We start from the raw sequence: 21,382 nt of genomic DNA, 5'->3' as shown, positions 1-21,382 counted from the left end.
TCTTTCTTTCTTTCTTTCTTTCTTTCATTCTTTATATTTTTTTCCAAGTGACGGGCTGAAATAATTTTTTGTGGTAATCAACATTGTGCCACAAGTGCTGTTGACTTGTACTGAACCCAGAATATTCCTTTAAAATCTTGAGATGGACAACTGAGCCTCTGTAGTCTAACCACAATATTACTATTGACTTAATTTTCCCCTTTTTCAAAAAAGCAGCATGAAAGAATATTGCCAGAGATATTTACCCATGATCAGATGATCAGTCCCAAGATGGTCCCTTACAATAATAAGCTCAACAAGACCACATGTCTGGTATCAGTGCACTAATTTGTCATCTTCCTCATTTCTGTAAAGAAGGCGTGACACAGGACAGCTCGGAGGGGATTTAAAAATGTTTGCCTGACAAGCAAAGCCATTTTTTCATCAATGTTTGTCTTCATCTGCCACCTCAAAGTGAACAAACAGTGAGAGAGAGCCATTATTTATTCAGAAGTCTTGAGGTGTAAAACTAACTCAAGCTGTTTTATATTTAAAGGCATGCTGCTTTGATTTCTTAGAGCTGTACGTCTTGTGTCTGCCATGACTGATGGCTCAGTTCAGGATTATAAAACAAATTTTACAACTATACAAAAGTAATTTTACAGCAAACTTGTTCCTGAGAGTATTCTTTCATGTTTATTTGCTCTAAACTGAGTTGAATGGTTTTAATGATTAATTCATGTCTGTTGTGCCCATTTTTTCTTCTCATTTTGTGGTCATAGACAGCTCATTTAATTTCGACAAAGACAGATCTTTCTTACCCAAAGATCTGCGATCATAAAATTTAGATTACAGAAAGAATCATGAAACTGCATTTGTGTGGTATCTCTTTTTCTATTTTTTTTTAATCTAGATAATAGCACTCGGCTTCTGTCCATCATTTAGCACTCTTATTAATCTTTATCTCATGTGTTTAAACTTCCATAATAATTAATTGCACATGTAATCAAATAAGTATTAGTGAGAAAGTGTGATGAGGCATGTTTTTCCATATGAGCAATGAAAAATATTTTGAAGATAAGCAGGCTATGAGTATAAATGTGCAGAAGATAATTAATTCAGTTTTCCAATTAAAGTTCTCTGTGCATGTTTTTCCCCTCAGGGATTTACAAGCTTTAAATGAACTAGTGAACTGTAACTACATCTGATGGAAAGGTTGAAGTATTTTACAAGTGAGAGCACTGAAACATATCTGATTACATTTTATTGGCAATGCAACAACACTTTAAGTAAATTGTTCAAAAAAAAAAGAATATGGAGTCAATGATTGTTTCAATATCGCTGATCTTTTGGGCTTGTGAAGACAGCGTCGTTTGTAGCGTGGGCACAGATAACAACTCGGATCGTGGTGAAGAAATTTCAGAGCGAATGGTGGATGAAATTAAGTCCTTTAAGGAAGCTGGTGTTATCTCCTCCTCAGCTTGGACTGGAGCGTTAGCTTTAGCATTAGCTGCCTGTTCGTTCCCCTTGTCAGTCAGCATTTCTACAATGTTTCGTCCTGACTTTCCTGGTTTTGTCATTCTTCTTTAAAATTGTACAATCAAGTCGATTGCTAGATGTATATATAATGAAAATAAATAAAACTACTGAGAGCAAACAAATGAATGTTCATGGAGCGACTTCCAACCACATCTACTTGCCACAAGGCATACCCTGGAAGTCCCCCATGGAGTCAATGATTGTAAAGATTGAGGATTTTTAAATGTTTTTAAAGGCTGTTCCTATTGCATCAGAAATAACGGAAATTATGATTATGATGCTGATGATGGTTTTTGTCGTTGTAATTCTATGACTGTTTTTTATTGCTTTTTCATTTTAAACGCTTCCTTTTTACACTTCACTTGCAATACATATAACTTTCTCTTCAGCCCCTGTAATGCATCACATTTACATTCTGGAGGCCTAGAAAGAGTGACCCACTTTTTTAGGGCATGCAGCATCTTAATACTGACTCTCCTGTGGTGTCTGGAATACTGAGTCACTTGTTGTTCACAGCATTATGATCTGAAATGTTTCTTATGTGAATTGTGCGGCTGATTGATTCTTTCAAATCCAGTGGGGCCTATTATGGATTTAATGAAGCAGACCATAACATGGTCTTTTAGATCCACTTTGATCTTTACTGCATTAATGGGAGGCATCCGTGGCAGCATTATACTGGATTAGCCAAAAAAGTGTCTAGAAAATAGATGCATTTTGGAGCTACAGAGTGGTTTAATGAGTTCACATTTCCATGTAATCCTTTAGTGATAAGGATGTAAAAATATTTGTCTTGCTGTTCATGATGGACAGCCCCTTTATAAAGATGATATAATTAAGCAAAGCAGTGTTACTTTTATACAACAGTTCAATAAACAATATTAATATTAATATTAATATTTAGTAACCAAGATTTTACACATAATATTGACAGTTACTTTATCTATTTTTGCTTTCCCAACAAAAACAGTTTGCAACGAATCCACAGCAGAATTAATCACTTATCGTCTCTTATTCTGTTTAAATTCCTGAATAAATAAAAAAAATGATTGAATCAACAAATTGTTGAGTAAATGATCCAATGACTCTCTCATAAAGTAAGTCACACGTTCCATTCCTGAATGAATTAATGTTTTGAATGAATTATTTGAGTGAATGATTTAATGACTCACTCATAAAGACTTGCTTTGCAACAGATGAGTGCATGAAATTGACAGCATTTAATGCTTCATTTTTTTAAGTGAGAGGTTAAGTGCATCCTCCAGGTATTCGCAATGCACATTTTAGGAGGGTAATTTTTAATCCGAACACACCATTCACACTACAGAAAAAAATTGAATATTGCATAAGTATGTAAATTGGGACTTTTTAACAATTGCAAAGTAAATATTAAAAAGAAATACCTACTCACACAGTATACAATTTTGATATAACCAATATTGGTACCTATATCGATGTAGCCTGCAGAAAGAGTCCGTGAATATCTTCACCATTGAAGGATTAGATATTTTCCTGAATATAAATTTCCTGAATATTTACTCACCTCCATGTCATCCAAGATGTTCATGTCTTTCTTCAGTTGAAAAGAAATGAAGGTTTTTGTGGAAAACATTCCAGGATTTTTCTCCATGTAGTGGACTTCAGTGGGACCCAATAGCTTGAAGGTCCAAATTGCAGTTTCAATGCAGCTTCAAAGGGCTCTACATGATTCCAGCCGAGGAATAAGGGTCTTATCTTGCGAAACGATCGAAAAATACAAATTTATATACTTTTTAACCACAAATCCTTGTCATGCACTAGCACAACTTGCGACTTCCCATGCATTGCGTAGTCACGTTGGAAAGGTCACGTGTGATGTAGGCGGAAGTACCAACCCAGTGTTTACAAAGCGAACATGCAAAGAAAGTCAAACATCCTTTACAAAAAAAAAGGTAAAACAACAATGTTGAACGATTTTAGAGATGGAGTTTTTCGCCCTACCTTTCTGAACCGAAGTTAACTACTAACCACGCATGACCAATGCGATTATGTAATGCGTGAAGTCATGGATGCGCATCGTAGAGCTAGTGAAAGACAAGCATTTGTGGTTAAAAATAAAAAAAAATCACAATTGTGAGAAAAAGTCTGAACTATAATTTTTTTTTTTTTTTTTTTTCCTTATATTTTATTCCAAGCTTGTCTCAGTTCTCACAAGTCTGGCTTTTTTCTCTAAATTGTGAGTTTACGTAGAGTGATGAAAAACAGTGAAACGTCCAAGTGCTGTTGTTATTTTGGCACTTTTAGAAATAGAAGTGATTGGAAAAATGTGGTGGTGGTGCATGGTGGGATTACAGTAGAATTGTCATGGGAGTGAGGTAAGCGGTTGTTTATATTCCCTTGCTTTGTGACTGACATGATAAGATGAACAAACATGATCCTCCCAAATGTTCGCTTAGAGCTCCATTTTTGTTATCTGTGGTTTTCTTTCATCTATATCCCTAGAAAGTTGCTTGTGTAAGGATAAATGTTCCGTTCATTGGGAACAGATAACTTTCATCTTAGAATTATTCATTTCCCTGATGACTATATTTAGCTATTTATGTATTTGTTGGTTTGCTTTTTTTACCCTCAGCCAGTCCTGCCGCACTTTGTTAGTCATTTGATACATAATTCATTTATGCAACATGTATATGTGTTGAAGCAAGTCAATTTAATTTTCTGGCTCAAGGGCAAAGGCTCAGCAGACTTTATTCTGTGCTGAATCCAGGCAAATTCATTTCAGTGATGGCAGTAAAAGTAAATAAACAGATGGATGTTGGTGGTGATCGTGAGTGGAGTAGTAACAAGAGGAGAGGGGCCTTCACAGTTGATTTGTGAGTGAAGAGAAGTTGTCAAGGGGGTTGTATAGGGCTCTAATGTGCAATGACTTTCTGTATATTTTACCAAAAATCTAAGCCAACTTGCTGTTAATGCCCCCCAAAAGGAACATTTGGACCCTGGCCCAGTTTCTAAAACACAAACAAAGAAAATAAATAAATAAATAAACAAACAGGGTTGCATGTAGTTCAAGTATGCTGGAATGCTATGCAGTCAGGATTGCATACTTAAGAACTGTATCCGTATTTTTGTGACTGGTGTGAAAAAAGCATCTCATCCCGACAGCAATTTGCATTCAAATAAGAGCTCAGTTCGTCAGTGTATGAAATTCACAATCATGCTTCGTTCACTTTCCCGTCAGGGGGATTGTATGGTGAATAAAAGCTGTGCAAAGTATGGAGTGAACATGTCTATATCCATGAAGTCAGCATATGTCCTCTGATAGGCCTCCTATCTGCTCCATTATAGCAATTATTGAGAGGTTCATAGATCACATAGCACTATTGTTGCTTTTACAATTCTGAACATGTTACATCATGTTTGTTTGGTGTAGTGTGGTGGCAAACCTAGAAGTGACAGATGACACTAGATGACCATGGACTTCAGGAGAAACCCCCCTCTCTCCCCACTCACCATAATAGATAGCACTGTGGCTGCAGTGGAGACATTCAAGTTCCTGGGATCCATCATCTCTCAGGACCTGAATGTTGGACACTCACATTGACTCCATTGTAAAAAAGGCCCAACAAAGGTTGTACTTCCTTCGCCAGCTGAGGAAGTTTAACCTGCCACATGAACTGCTGAAACAGTTCTACCCAGCCATCATTGAGTCTGTCTTGTGGATCACTCTGGATCCCTCACATCCAAGTTATCCTCTTTTTTAACTTTTGCCATCTGGCTGGCGCTACAGAACCCCAAATACCAGGACAGCCAGGCACAAGAACAGTTTCTTCCCCCAGGCAATCTACCTTATAAACAGTTAAATGTTCCCCACATTATGCAATAAAAATGTACAATAACCATACATTTATTTGTTACCACCTCCATAGCACATCCCTGCATCTCATTCTATTTTATTCCATTCTATCATCTATAGCACAACTGTACATACAATTTATTTTAATTTTCAATTTATTTTTAAATTTTTGTCTATTTATATTTACATATGTGCATTTTTTTATTCTCATCTTATTTTTATTGTCTGTGTGTTGTTGTCTCTATGTACCGGAAGCTTATGTCACTAAAACAAAATCCTTGTATGTGCAAGCATACTTGGCAATAATGCTCTTTCTGATTCTGATTCTAATCAAATTGTCTTTTAAATAAGTACTTTAAAATATTTAATTTGAATCAAATAAGCATGTATTTTAAAAAAACAAATGCCTATTTGTTTTAAACATGTTGGCACATACTGAAATATGAAAAAAATGAAATGTAATTATAAAACATAATTGAAATATATTATATGATATTAAATGTCAATAGAAACAGAAAACAGTTTTATACTTGCCCACAAATACGAAATGATGATATCAGGAATTTTTTTTTAGCTATCTGTAGAAGGAAAAATAGTTTCACCTCCTTGAATGTCTTTTTGTTATTCTTCCACTATTCCCATGAAAATCTCTAGAGATCTCTTAAATGTTGTCACTTTATCTTTTGCAGTGAGCTTGTGTCATTTTTATTAAGCGACAGTAACAAGATCCACTTTCACAAGATTAAAAGGGCTCCATCGCAAATATTGTTTTTATGCGCTGTATCATTTTTGGTGCTCGACTTTACTTGCAGAGATGGATAAAGAAAAGAGAAATGGTGCATTTGTTAAGATAACTGTCTTCTTGTTTAAAAATGATTTTATCTTTTCATTTTAAATCCAAATTTATGATTAACATTTTTGTTGCATTCGTTTGTAATATCTGGCTTTGTGTAAAATCTTCCATTCATCTTTTGTACTGATAGGATCTCATTCTGATCTAATTAAACAGGAGCACACATTAGACAATGTTGCATTTGTATAATGTCTATGTAATTTTTGTTTACTATATTGCTGCTCAGGGGTTGAAGATTAACTTTATAGAATGCAAAAAGAAGAACTGAATATATGACTTGCAGATTTAGCACATTTTTAGGAGGGGTAATTTCCATTCCAAAGGCCTTGAAGCATTTTAATGAAGCTTGGATGAATTGAATTAGACCTGATCTATGAGGTAATGACAGCATCCATATGTAACATCTTGTTTTATGCAGCACATTCTTCAACTCTAAGTGTCATTTACAAACATTTAGTGTTTATGGTGTGTGTGATGGAATGGGATGGAATAGTCTATACGTCAAACCAACCATGACTTCGCATTCACATGGAGTCTTTCAATACAAAATCTTAAAATGACCTCATGAAATATGCAGGATGGATATTGAATCTTCAGACTCCTTGATGGAAGCTTGACCTTTGTTATGAATGATAAATGTAATGAATCCATAATTTGTAGTCAATATATGAAACATTTATTGTTTAATTTATCTCAATATACTGCAATATAAGAAGCATTTTTGAGGAATTTTTTTCAAATCTAAAGAACCCTTTTCCTCTCTAAAGAATCTTTAGTGCAATTTAAAGGTTCCATGAATGTTCAAGGTTCTTCACGGAACCATCAATGCCAATTTAGAACCTTTATTTTTAAGAACGTTGTAGTCAGTGTTCGTTTGAAGACTGTAGATTTATCATTTCTGCTCTGCAGTATAGCAGCAAGCACTTCGATGCCATCTCAAGGTCATTTGTGAAGCTGCTGATGAACTGATTTCTTCATGCCAACATGGCTTCAGTTGCTAATTAAACAGATAAAAGCTAAATATTTAATGCATTTGTGTGTCTTCCTTTATAGGTTCTCAGAGGACCAAATTCATTTCAAATAAACTTCAAATGAGAAAACAACTAAAGTAATTATCATTGACATTCATTCACACTTCTGCTATCGTTTCCTTTTTTGTCACAAACCATTAGGCAGTGCATGTTTACCCTTTGAGACTGTGTTAATGATCTTATTTTTAATTAGTAAGAATACACCATATTTGAAAATGCATGAACATTACATCTTTGGGCAATGCAGCCACAGCCTATTGAGAATAAAAGACGGATAATGATGTAATTCTGCCACTTTCGAAAGAAAGAAAACAGCATAAAATTCTCAATTTGCTAATATATCTTTAATACTGAAATTAATCTTTCAGTATTAAAAAATGAGTTTGTTTGTGTCTGACAGGCACCCGCTATGTCATCTAGACCTCATCTAGTGTTCAACAGGTAGAATATATATTATATATTATAGTCCCTAATGAACCGCACAATGGTCAATGTCATCATGAGCAATGAGTAAAGTAGGCCTATGCTATGACTAAAGTAGTCTACTCTACATATCATTTATCAGAACATGTTGAACATGTTCCTCCAGCTTTCACACAGTAATGTATAGATTTATGTATAGAGTGATGTAAGTTGTAAGACTCTCAGTATCCTCAATTATACATTTTGTGGTAAGAAGTTCAAATTAAAATGTTGTTTATGTGTGATCATTTTGATTATGTGAGGCCATCTAATTTGTAATTTTCTTAATATAAGAATGGGGTAGGAGTTTATATGATTTTTTTTTCTTCATCCTACTCCTATTCTTCTTGTCATGGAATGTATTTTTGTTGTGTTGTTGGATTGTTTTGGCATTTCGTGTTGGATTACCATGAAAAGAGAATAAATAAATGAAATGAAAAATGAAAAAATTATAGGTAAAATGACAAAACTGGTCACAAAATGTTATCAACCTGTCAACATTACAACTTACACCCAATAAATATTGGAATAGTAGGCTATAGCTACTAAATTAGCAAAAAATAGCAAAATACACAGACATAGAGTCAAAGAAGCAAAAACGAGACTCATCTATGTGTTCTTTCCGTCAAATTATAAACCTCAGTAAATGAACAGCAAAAATGTGTGCATTATTTTGTCTCTGTCTGCTAATAGTGATACATTACTGATCTATTTATAACTCCACCCTACACCACTCTCTCTGACACACCTGCCAGATCTCTGAAGGAGGGAAACATTCTGGAGCAGATCGGCTGTACCACTCAGCCGTTCAATGGCTGCAGGGCAGGGCGCCCATCTCAGACGTTATCAGTACAATAGATTTATTGCGACAAAAGAGAGTCGGGTTTTTTGGTGTTTCGGCAAGAGACACACAAGTGAAGGGGGACTCCATTTTTAAGACGCTATAAATCTGCCCGGGTGCATTCGTCAAGGACTTTAAATGCAACACACCCTTGGGCGCGCGGCGGAGAACGCCTGTTACGCACGAGGCGAGCGCGAGACGGGGGCATTTCCGAACAAATCTGTTAGTTGGTTGAACTTAAAAAAAAATACGACAGTGGCTTTTGAAACGAGCATTTCACCTGATGGATCTTCAAAAAAACTCTCCTGCGGTGGCAATGGGGCTGTCACATGCCAACGGGACCGAGAGGAGATAACTGGGGCAACTGAAAAAGCCATTGTTTTTCTTCTGAATTAGTCTGTTCAACATATGAGATCAACGACAACCATAACTCCAACCGGGAAAATTTCACAACACTGTCTTTATAGAAACGCTCTGAGACTTTGAGAATTAAGAAACAGAGTCTTTGAGGAGGTGAGTGGATTTCATAGAATGTCTTTACAATGACTATATGCATAATGCAGGTATAAAGAAGGCGAATAAAAATGGGGTTATATGGCACCTGTTGTGAAAGGAATAGGATGCAATAAACAGATGGATATTCACGACACGATCTTTATCAGGTGGCTTTTTTTTAAGTCTTGTAATCAATAGTCTAATAATGTTAATTTTGACAATTCACTTAAATCTTAGTTTGCTTGTTTTGCCAGTAAATATAAAACTTTATTACACAGTTTACTGGTCAATCACGAAACAGCAAAACAATATTTAGGAATAATGAAGCGCTGATAGAATAACTGACCATACCAGGTCACAATAGCCTAACTCTACATTGTTTATACATAATGCTTGCAGATTAAACCTAATCTAACTAACATCTACACTTACATTTTGACAGTAAAATATTTACAATTAAATGCCACCCAGTGATGCAAAACCTGTTTAAATAATGGTGGCCGGAGGCGTTCATTCACGGTAAGAGCAAGGTGATATTTGAAGGACTAGTGATGTATGGCCCGAGTGAGTTATGGCTTGTCACTCCAGTCTCCAGGGGCGAGGGGACTGTAGGCTACAAGTCCGCACTCCGAGCTTTTCGCCTGGGCTGTCCGTGGAAACGCTAGCGGCAGGGATTTCGCTCGAGTTTTGCTGGAACGTCAATGCTCTAATAGATATTTTCTTCTAAACTACCGATACTTTAATAAACGATAATGGGTCCGGAAAAGCATGGTTTAGAATTGCCTTCGCCCACCGTGAATGTGTCCGGTCCGTGTCCAACTAACGGAGAAGAGGAAACGGAGCTGTGCGTCCAGAGTCACTCAGAGCCCGCTGACTGCGATCCGTGGAGGTAACGGCGAGGCGCCTTGCGTTCACTGCATGTTGTTCGTAGGTTAACAGAGTGGATGACTTGTAAAAAAACGTTTAATTATTTTAAAAAAGGGGACGAAACACCCCATTGTTTTGTTCTTCATTATCAGAGGCAGTTTAGCTGTTACTGAGGGGAGTGAAGTTTTCTGTGCAGATGGTTTACTGGCACTGTGTGAGAGAGCTCTGTTTATCTCAGGTGTCTTTGAATCATAATTGAGTGTCAGAGACTGCTGCTTGATTTTTAGCTTTCACAGGGACCAAACAAGCAAGAAACAAACCTGTAGCTTTTTGAGCTGTAATATTTGACATCTGTTGAAGAGTTGATAACATTGCATTTATTTATTTGAAAAGTATACAATTCTCATTTTTAGTGTTTTGTCAAGTAAAAATATGCTTCATGTAACAAATTATTTAGTGCATTTATTCATGCAAATATATCTTGAATGATTTAACAAGACTACATTCGATTTCATTAAAATATTTCATTTTTATGGGCTGAACAAAGTGGACAACACTTTAGAATATAGGGAACACATATTCACTATTAACTATGACTTTTCCCTCAATAAACTCTTAATTTGCTGCTTATTAATAGTAAGGTAGTTGTTAAGCTTAGGTGTGGAGTAGGATTAAGGGATCTAAAATATGGTCATGCAGAATAAGGCATTATATATATATATATATATATATGTATATATATATTAACATTTAGCAGACGCTTTTATCCAAAGCGACTTACATTGCATTCAAGATACAGTTTCTACATTTTATCAGCTCTTGCTTTCCCTGGGAATTGAACCCATGACCTTGGCGTTGCTAGCGCCATGCTCTACTATTTGAGCTACAGGGAGGCCTATGTGGCCTATATAAAATCATAAAATGCATACTAATAAGCAACTAGTTAATAGCGAGAAATAGGTCCTTAAAATAAAGTGTTACCGAAAGAAAAGTAACAACCGCACATTTCCACTTTTAAACAGTGCATGATGTGCCATAATTGTCATGCAGTTGTCATTCTTCGGTATTTTAAGGTATTTTTATATGCTTCTTGGTTTGCATTAGTTTATCTGTATGAAGCTGGTGTTTCAGCCCTAAACTTCACATGCACGTTTTATGTTGATAAAAGGTGATTATTTAAACCATGGTGGAAGGGTTAAACTGTATTTTTGATGTGACTGTTATGAACACTCAGTGTTAAGTGCTTCACAGCATGCAAAGGGTCCCTGGAGCAGCTCTGACATTTCTCTGATGCAACTTCACTCACAATGTCAGATCTTTTACTGCTTCTCTAGCTCTTTCCTCATCTTTTTAAAAGACCATTCATAAGATTCATATTTGAAGTTTGGCATTATTTGTGGACTAAACATTCCGTTTTTGTATTTCAGTAAAAATCAGCTTCAGTCTGCATTTTCAGTCACCTTGTGAAGGTCACATAATTCTGTCTCAGATGCCATTTGGGTGATTTTGAGTCCCTGACCAGAGATGTCTTATGTGGTACCCTTTGTTAGGCAGAATCTCTTCTATTGCTTTAAGGATGCAGCAGCTGACCTTGTGAAGGTGCATCCATGTTGTTGTGGCTCATTATGTGTTTCTGTTTGTGGTCTTTAATGAACTGGATAACATGAAGGTGCGGCGTCTGTAACCCAAATGCTTGTGAACCCTCTTTAAAAGGTCCTGGATCAGAGCCAGGAGCAGATGTGCAAAACCAAAAAGCCAAGATAGCACCTGCTACACATGACGTGTAAGAGCCTCACACCTTTTCCGGTACCGGACGATGTGTTCGTCCCATGAGTCAGACCGCTAAAGGATGTCTGGAAAGAATCCATTAATATAGCATCATATGTTATTTATCATGCCAACAGTGGATGTCACTTCCTTTCAGTCCCTCGCTCTTTCTCGATCTCATTTCTTTTTTCATCTATTAAATAAACGCTCCCTGACGCACTTAGGGCTTTAATGTGATGGCAATTTCGCTCAATATCTATTCACATCAGCATTCACACATTGCCTGTGAATTAGATATGGGCCAGATTAGGATATACAGGCTTTGGAATAGAATGTTTGTCAAGGTTACTTTGGCAACTGCGGCATAATGTACTTCAGAATCCGTTACCAAAGCAACAACATACAGTACAATTTGGCCCTGGTTATTTGTAATTTGCATGTCTTTTAGCAAGTAAATGCCAAGAAATAGGACTGCTTGAACTGATGTGTTTCAAATGACCTTGTGTTGACTAATGCATTGTGTCAAATCATATTTTGATTTATAATTAGCTTCATGTACAGTACTGTTCAAAATATTATTTATAAAAAATTTTAATTTATGTTTTTTGAAAAATGTATTTTGCTCTTATGTTCTCCATGGCTGCATCTGATTGATAAAAATTACAGTAAAACAGTACTATTGTGAATTGTTATTAGAATAAATTTTAGAATTATTAGTAGAATTAATTAATTAGTTTTGTACACTGTAAAAAAAAAAGTTGGGCAAACTTAAAATTTTAAGGCAACCGGCTTCATCAGATTTTTGAGTTTTCTCAACTTGTTGTTTTAAGTTTATACAATAAAAGTTGAGAATCTCCTACAAAAATAAGTTTTTTCTCAACTTTTTTTTTTACAGTGCATTTTAATATATTTTAAAATGGAATTAATTCCTGTGATGACAAAGCCAAATTTCTATGTTGATTTTTAATGTTATTATATTTTAAAATTTAATACATTCACTACATTTTCAAGTGTTCAAGTATTATATCTATAGTTGGAAACATTAATAATAAGAACAGTGCTTAACATTTTTGTGGAAACTACATTTTTCAGGATTTTTGATGAATAGAAAGTTCAGAAGAACACCATTTATTTGATTATTTTATTTGATATTATTTTATTTATTTATTAGATTTTTTCAACAGTGATTTTTCTGATTAATTCAATGCATCCTTGCTGAATAAAAGTATTAATTACTAATTATAATTAACATTATAGTGTTGGAAGAGTACTTAACATTTTTGTGGAAACTACATTTTTGGATTTTTTGATGAATAAAAAGTTCAAAAGAACACCATTTATTAGATTTTTGCAGCAGCAGCAGCAGTGCCAATTTTGATTAATTTAATGCATCCTTGCTGAATAAAAGTATTACTTACTGATCCCAAAAATTTAACATCATATTGTTGATATCCAAAAGCAAGCCAACCGACTTATCAGTGGATCTTTGAAATATTCACGTGTAGCTGCCCTTAGCTGAGCCCAGTATATCAATCAAACGGCACCCAAAGCTGCCTTCAGCTAAAGCCTCTGTTAATATCTATGCTAATTACAGTAGCACAGAGCCCTGTTGTACAGCTAGGGATCGTCCTTGGTGAGCATCACCACAAATTAGCTGCTTCACTCCCTCTGTCACCTCCTCGTAATTTTCTCTTAATTCATATGACACTCTCTCAACAGAAGCTTTGTGTCTCTGAGTAGAATTAATCAAGAATTCCCCATTGTAACTTTGGAAACTTTGGAAAAGCTTGAGTTTTGAGGTATTTTAGATCATTTTAACAGCATTGGAGCCTAAAATGAGTAAAACAGACCAGACACTCGAGACACATTCAAGCATTGATGCCCTGACAGTATTTCAAAACAGTAAGAAAACAAAAACCTAAATCCTGTGGAAAATTTCTCATCTTTTGGCAGGCTGCTAGAAACGGCTCCACCGTTTCAATCCATGAGCAATTGTGCCACTACATTATACAGCAACTTCTCTACATTGACACTGTCATTGTTTTACTAAAGAAAAGCCCTGTTGTGCTCACAGGGGGAAAAAAATCAATGGCTTGAAATAATGAGCCCTCAGACAAACATTCACAGTGAGGGGCCATAGATAGTACAAATGTATTTATGAAAAATCATTAGCATTATTTATATAAATTTGAAGTGAAAAAAAAACAAAACACTTTTATATAGATCAGGGCTCAACATTTTTTTATCATCAAAATATATGCAGTACTTGTCAAAAGTTTGGAAATGTTATGATTTTTAAATGTTTTTAATTACATCTCTGCTCAATTACCAATTAATTGTTTTTAATTACCATTTATGTGCTCAAAATAAAGTAAAAACATTAATATTGTGAAATAGTATTACAATTTAAAATAGCTGTTTTCTATTGTAATATATTTTAAATGTAATTTATTTCTGTAATGTAAAGCTGAATTTTCAACATCATTACAGACCAGCCTTCAGTGATCCTTCAGAAATCATTCTAATATGCTGATTTGGTGCTCAAGAAACATTTCTTCTTATTATTTCTTATTATCTAAATCAATGGTTTTATTCAGTAAAAAATATGAATTAAATTGATCAGAAGTGACAATAAAAAGATTACTATTACTTACTACATTACTAAACAAATAAATACTATTCTTTTGAACTCTATATTCATCACAGAATTCATCAAAAATGTTACCGAAAAATATTTAGCAGCAAAAACAGTTTTTAACATTGATCATAATAAGATCTATTATTTATAACTGAGCACCAATAACAACGGAGTATCAAATCAGCATACTAGAATAATTTCTGAAGCATCATGTGACACTGAAGAATGGCATAATAATGTTAAAAATTCAGCTTTGCTATCACAGGAATAAATGACATGTATTTCAAATTGTAATATTATTTCAAAATACTATGTTTTTACTGTATTTTTGATCACATAAATGCAGCCTCGGTGAGCATAAGGGACTTACTGCAGAAATACATAAAGAAATTGTATGTGTGTGTGTGTGTGTAGTTCTAAAATCAGAAAACTTTCTATTTATTTATGAGTTTAAAGTATTTGTTAAATCCCTATTGAATCCAGAGAAATTGCTCAAGCCCTTTGACTAGAGTCTTGACAGTAGTGGCAGAAAGAGAAATTTAAAACCAAATGCTGCTCCAGTGAGCTCATATAAATCAGAGTGACAAGAGTTTTGTCACATTTTCATCTTTTTTCTTTGCCCCAAGTAGCATTCTGGACACATGAGCTGTACATGTATTTTTGGAGAGCAAATGAGGTACATTTATTCCAACCCTGGCAGTCTCTTACAAACCCATATGACCAACAGAAGCAAGATGAGTGGGTGTGTATGTCCTGCTGTGGATTTATCTGTGTGTGTACATGTGGGCATTTATGTATTTCAACAGTATCCTTACAAAATTAATTTGATTGAACACACTCACAGTTGTAAATGTATGCACCTTTCACACAGCGGTGTATTGTACACTGAAGAACCTGTTTGCCTGTGCTCCATCCTTCTGTCTAGGTCTAGTCACTTACTTTCAGCAGCAGACATGAGATCATTACTTACTTTTGAAAGCTTCAGTGAGGCTGCAGGCACAGTGGTTGCGTGTTCATCGATTCATCTGTTGTTTGTTATTCCTTTGAAGGGTGAAGATGCCTTTTCACCATGTGAGAGCAGGGCTGCTCTACACAGACAACTACCTGAGCACCTCTCTCTCCGAAACCGGTGAAGAACAGCTTGCCAACATCTCCACAGAGGAGCTTGGCGGTGAGTGAGTATGTGTGTGTCTGTGTGTGTTTTGTTTGGATGGCTGCTATTTGTCTCAGTGTAAATGTCTGTAATTTTAAAGAACATATGTTTTGATTTAAAGTATTGTTTGCACCGGAAATGAAAATTTCTCTCCAAACCTGCTATTTGTTTTTATTAAACACATAAAAACATTTTTTTTAATTATTCATAGAAGTTTCATAAAACTCATTTGTTCATTTGTCAAGTTTACAAAAAAAAAAGTTTTGTGAAACACCAAAATGTTGGTTGTTTTGTAAAAATCTAATTCTATGCTGTCCTCAAATGAAGCATGAATTTTGGTTATGACACAAGCAAGAACCAAATGCCATTTTGGAAATAGTTATGTCATATCTGGCACAAGGCGTCTGGCAAATTTTGAAATTGAATGTGAATATAAATGTAAATACATGTATGGCCACATGAACTTTAAGAATCATATACTTTTTTTTTGTTTGTTTGTTTAGATAAATCGCTCAGAGGGGTTTGACTCGATTAGACAAACTAGGTTTTTTTTTTTTTTTTTTTTTTTTTTTATAAATCATCCAAGCACCCGATTCCTAGCCATTCTAATATACATTTGATATGACTAAATATTATTAAATTGTAGAGAAATTCCAGGATCAGTTCCCTCTTCACGTAGGCCTAGTATTTTCATCGGGTCAGTCGTCGAAAAATCTGATTGGTTGGTAACTTTTGACGTTTAATCCAGGTGTGAAAAGAATTAATATCTGGCGCAAGAGCACGGAGAGATGTATGAGTGCACAGGACAAAGTTTGAGCGTGCAGACGCACACTTTGAGCGAGAGGAGAGACATGTTTTAAGTGCACGCACTCTCTCTGCGCAAGAGCAGCGTATATCCAAGAGCACGCGTCCGGTTTTGTGCAAGAGCAAAGAAAATCCGCGTGTGAGCAGGGAGATTCGCGCTCGTGCATTATATTAATCTACTTTCGCGCTACAAAAATGCGCTCTCGACATTTGGCAGTAAAATAATGCCATTGTATGGGATTCCTAAATGTATCTACTTTCGGAAGGCCAAATAAAATGCTTTTGCTTTTGCCTAGAAACACACAGCTTCTCCTTGACATGGCTGCATCAACACTACTGCGGTTACTGAAACCACGCCTTACGCAAATGTTTCCACATCGTGACGTAGACATTAGGGGCGTGTTTGAATGAGCCATTTTAGGGGGGCGTGGCAGAGTCTTAACTCTGATAAAGAATATCTCTTTTGTTTTGAGACTTTAGTCTTTGCAACTTCAGGGATCTTATCTATGCACAAACAGCTTGTAACACTCCAAAGAGAAAGGAAAACGTCTCAGGTTACATATGTAACCATGGTTCCCTATCTGTCGGTCACTATGAGTTATGTCGTGACGACATAGGGGATTTACTTGGAAGCCCCAAACATCTCTGACTTAAGAGAAAACGGCAATGAAAATTGGCTAGTGGATTTTGCATACCTGAGCCACTCCCCGTACATACGGGTATAAAAAGGCGACAGGTGCATCCACTTATCAGATTTTTGCTTCGGAGCCAAGTGGGTGAAGACTGTGCTGTTCTCCACAAAGCCTCATCTTTGTTTTGTTCCTGGTTGGCGTCACGGTGCAGTCAGTGGAGTCCCTTTTCACCAGCGATTCCCCTGGGCACTTCAACTGAAAGAGCAATTCTAAAAGAGCAAATCACGGACGATCAAGTTTTTTTCAAGATGCCGTTTCGTCCGTGTCCTCTTGTTTGCAGTCGTTTTCTGTCCGCAGATGATGGACATGATCGTTGTCTTCAGTGTCTGGGTCTCCAGCATGCTGAAGCTGGGTTCGTGGATGACTCATGCGCCTGTTGTGGGCATATGAGCATGACATCGCTGCAATCTCGCCTTTCCTTTCTGAAAGGATTGGCACCCTCTGCCGCCACCCGTCCCGGTCTCTCTGGCTTGAGCAGAGGACCGCTGGCCGGCGTTCTGGGAGATCTGAGGGTTACAGTAAGAGCCTCTCCGCTGGGTACGTCCTCACGGACCTCTTACTCCTCACGCAGCGAATGTCCCATCCGGCCTCCGGGTGTGGTCGCCACCGCTGCACCGGACCCAGAGTTGACGGCCATGTTTGCCCGGGCAGCCGTGAGCATCGGGATGGAGGTCAACAGACCGCCCAGTCCCGAGCCCTCGCGGCTGGATGGTTGGTTTCTCTGAGCGGGGCGCGGCTCACAACCGCGTTCTACTCCGGTGCCTTTCTTCCCGGAGATGCATGAGGAGCTGACGAAGTCGTGGATGGCCCCTTTCACGGCCAGAAGCCGCTCGTCTGTCTCCTCTGTCCTCACTACCCTCAATGGCGGGGCTGCCAGGGGGTACGCAGGCATTCCCCAGGTGGAGAGAGCGGTCACGCCACCACTTGGAGGAATCGTCCGCATCTCCCGTCCAAAGCTTGTAAGCTGATGGCTGCTCTCGCGGCCAAGGCTTATAGTGCTGCGGGTCAGGCAGCCTCTGTCCTGCATGCCATGGCTATCCTGCAGGTACACCAAGCCAAGGCACTCACACAAATGCACGAGGGTAGTTCCGACCCGAGGTTGAGGCAGGAGCTGCGCACGGCGACTGACTTCGCTCTACGAGCGACAAAAGTCACGGTCTCTCGGGAAGCGATGTCTACCATGGTGGTCCAAGAGCGCCATCTCTGGCTCAGCCTGGCGGAGATGAAGGATGTCGACAAAGCACACTTTCTCAACGCTCCCATCTGCCAGGCTGGGCTGTTCGGCGACACTGTAGAGGGCTTTGCCCAGCAGTTCACGGCAGTGCAGAGGCGGTGATCCAGCACATCCTGCCACGGCGCGATGCACCGTCAACCGCTGTCCCCAGTTCCAGGCCTCCGTCTGCTCGTCGCCGTGGGCGCCCCCCTTGCGTCCTCCAGAGCTGCTCCGCCCCGTGCCGAATCAACACCTGGGCCGGCGTGTCGAGCATCTCACAGGAGGGCGGCACCCCGGAGATGTTGGAGTATGCTCTTTCTCAGGAGACGGCGAAGATAGCGCCGCTCCTTCCCCCGGAGGAGGGCCGGGTGGAGAATCTTGCGTTTCCTTTTGTTTCTGTTCCGCCGTTGGCCCACGCACCTCTAGCCAGTCCCCTTTGGGACCCAGGGAGTTCTGTAAGGATGCTTCAGAACGCGCTGCCTTCTGTACCATCCAGCTCTACTCCCCTGCGCTGCACCACCGCAGGTACGTCGATTGTGCTGTTGGAACCCCTTGCATGGCGTCTGGAAGCGTGGCTTGCACTACTTCTAATTGTGCCCGCCTCGTTGGCTCCCGCGCACAATTAGACTCAGCTACGCGATTCAGTTCGCCAGGCGACCTCTCAAGATCAGCGGCGTTCTCGGTGGTAGCTCGGAACGCTCCTGTCTTGCACGAGGAGATTGCTGTCCTCCTGGCAAAGGATGCAATCGTGCCGGTCCCTCCAGCCAAGATGAGGCAGGGGTTTTACAGCCCTTACTTCATTGTACCCAAGAAAGGCGGTGGTCTTCGACCAATCCTGGACAGGCTCCCGTTCAAGATGTTGACGCACAGACGCATGATCAGGTGCATCCAGCCCCAGGATTGGTTTGCTTACTTTCATGTTTCGATTGGGGTGAGGGCTCACTCCACACAGAGTTTTGCCTCCTCCTATGCGTTGGCGCACGGCGCCTCTTTGGCAGACATCTGTAAAGCTGCGGGCTGGGCGACACTGAACACCTTCGCAAGATTTTACAGACTCCGCGTTGAGCCAGTTTCTTCCCGTGTGTTGGGTAACAGGTAAGTGGCGGGAAGAGTTGGCCGGTGTCACGCTTGCAGCGCCATTCCCCCTCACCTGGGGATACGAGCGCCTTTTTCCTCCTCCAGTTCAGTTCCTCCAGCACCCCCGGCAGTCAGACTGGGCTGAGCAGTCTGACGCCAGACTGCATCAGACTGAAGAGAAACTATGAACTATGGGAACTATGAGGTACCAGCTGTAGAACCCGGACTCTCTTTCGTGAGGAGGGACCACCTTGATGGCCTACTTCCTCAAGAGAGTACTCTACTTCTCGTTCCATTACCAGAGCCTGCTCAGGGCCCACCAGAGTGGGATTCACCCCATTGAATTGAGGCGGAGGAGAACCAAAATGGATTCTGTAGCCTCTCTCTACAGTATGCAGGACCCATGGAGACACATTTGGCAGTAGTTTTCATGCAGCCAAATAGTCTACTAAAGGAACCAGTCTCTCGAGACTAGCCTCTGGTGTACCCAGAGCAGCTAGCTCGGTGTCCTGAAACAGCACACTGGCAGGAGACGGCCGAACTAGCTGCTCTAGAGACCCCCGAAGGGGTGGCGAGCATCTCATCTCCACTATGTTTCTGATCGAAAGAAACTGAGATGTGTGCTCGCTGGAGATCGATGCACCCTGGAACACCGTATGTGGCAGGGTTGGCAGACCGATCTCCCGAGGGCACTGAGGAGAGACGGGCACCGTGTACCGCGGTGTACGCCGATCTTCCCCAGAGGGGCCTGCCCTCATGAGTCCTGGACCATAGCATCAGGACTGCCTCAGCTGATAGAACCAGAGCCTGCTCAGGCAGGACCCAATGAGACACGCTTAGCAGGGGCTCCCTCACTGCCAGGTGCCTACTAAGGGAACCAGTCTCTCGAGACTGGCCTCTGGTGTGCTTAGAGCTGCTAGCTCGGTGCCCTGAAGTGGAAGACTGGCAGGGGACGGCCGCTCTAGCTGATCTAAAGACCCCCAAAGGGGTGGCAAGCCTCTCAGTTCCGCTACTTTTCTGGGGGCGGAAGTAACCGAGAGAAGCGCTCGCTGGAGACACTGGCAGGGTTGGCAGACCGATCTCCTGAGAGCACTGAGGAGAGACGGGCACCGTGTAATGCGATGTACGCCACTCTTCCCCAGAGGGGCCGGCCCTCAGAAGTCCTGGGTCATAGGCAGCAGGACGTTTTAGCCAAAGACTATCCAGCGAGAATGACGATCCGCAGATCCGCCTTCTGCTAGAAGCCCTTGGCCCCAGGAGCGCAACTCTGACTCCAATATTATGGGGAGTACCAGAAGTGATGCTCCCTAAATGAGGAGCTGGAACACGGTTGAGGCTGCTCCGCCCAGCAGCCCCTGCTGATCACCTCAACCTCCTCAGAGGAAGAGAGGTAAAGCATCGTTCTCTCACTTGAGAAAAGTCCCAAGAGGCTCCTATACACACATATATGTATATGTATGCATAGTATACACATCTAACTTCTCCTAGTTAGATGAAATACATCATTTAATTCCTCAAAATTAAATGCAGAAAGACAACCAGACAAGTGAACACGGTCTGATATGAAAAAGATTCATAATAAGAATGAGAATGACGTAATGCACACGTCGCCTCGGCAACGCGCGCTGCAACAGCGAGCTCTCACTGAAAGGGGGAAGAACCGCACCGCGGGCTTCCAGCCCCAAGCGAGAGTGCTAGATCTGGGGAATGCAGGTAGAGACAGGGCGAACCCGTCTCCAACCCGTCCGCCAGATCCATGTTGCGATCCCCGCGTTCTCACTCGCCGCCATGCCTCAGCAGTGGCGGACCAGAACTGCTAGATCTTACGGCGGGGAGAAGCACAATCAGACCTTTATCTTTAGAGCTGACAGCGCGAATATAATGATGTTGTCATTCATAATATGCTTGTGCAAACACTGCAGCTTTACAAAGCTCATCGACGTCCTTCATGTCCACCTCCTCGGAGGAAGACAGGCGGAGCGTCGAGCCCTCTCTCTGGGGGTAAGAAACCACGGGGCGGGCTTCCGAACACAGAGAGCGGGCGCTAGATCTGATGGGAAAGGAAGAAGATAGGGGCTCACCCATCTTCATTCCCTCCACCTGATCCATGTGCGATTCCCACGAGTGCAGCCGCCGCTC

General features: G+C 39.9%; 1 protein-coding gene across 1 annotated transcript in view; it reads left to right on the top strand.

Moving 5' to 3' along the window:
• The first annotated feature begins 8,459 nt into the window (after positions 1-8,459).
• caln2 (calneuron 2) overlaps positions 8,460-21,382 on the top strand; it is a 47,798-nt gene continuing 34,875 nt past the window's right edge. The window contains exons 1-2 of the mRNA XM_079394661.1: positions 8,460-9,050; positions 15,354-15,475. Of these exons, the coding sequence (XP_079250787.1) occupies positions 15,361-15,475 (115 nt within the window). The 5' untranslated portion in view covers positions 8,460-9,050; positions 15,354-15,360. The remainder of the gene's footprint in view (positions 9,051-15,353; positions 15,476-21,382) is intronic.

Source organism: Barbus barbus, assembly GCF_936440315.1.
Source record: "Barbus barbus genome assembly, chromosome: 36".
NCBI classification, from domain to species: domain Eukaryota; kingdom Metazoa; phylum Chordata; class Actinopteri; order Cypriniformes; family Cyprinidae; genus Barbus; species Barbus barbus.
This window is presented reverse-complemented; position numbering and strand designations above follow the sequence as displayed.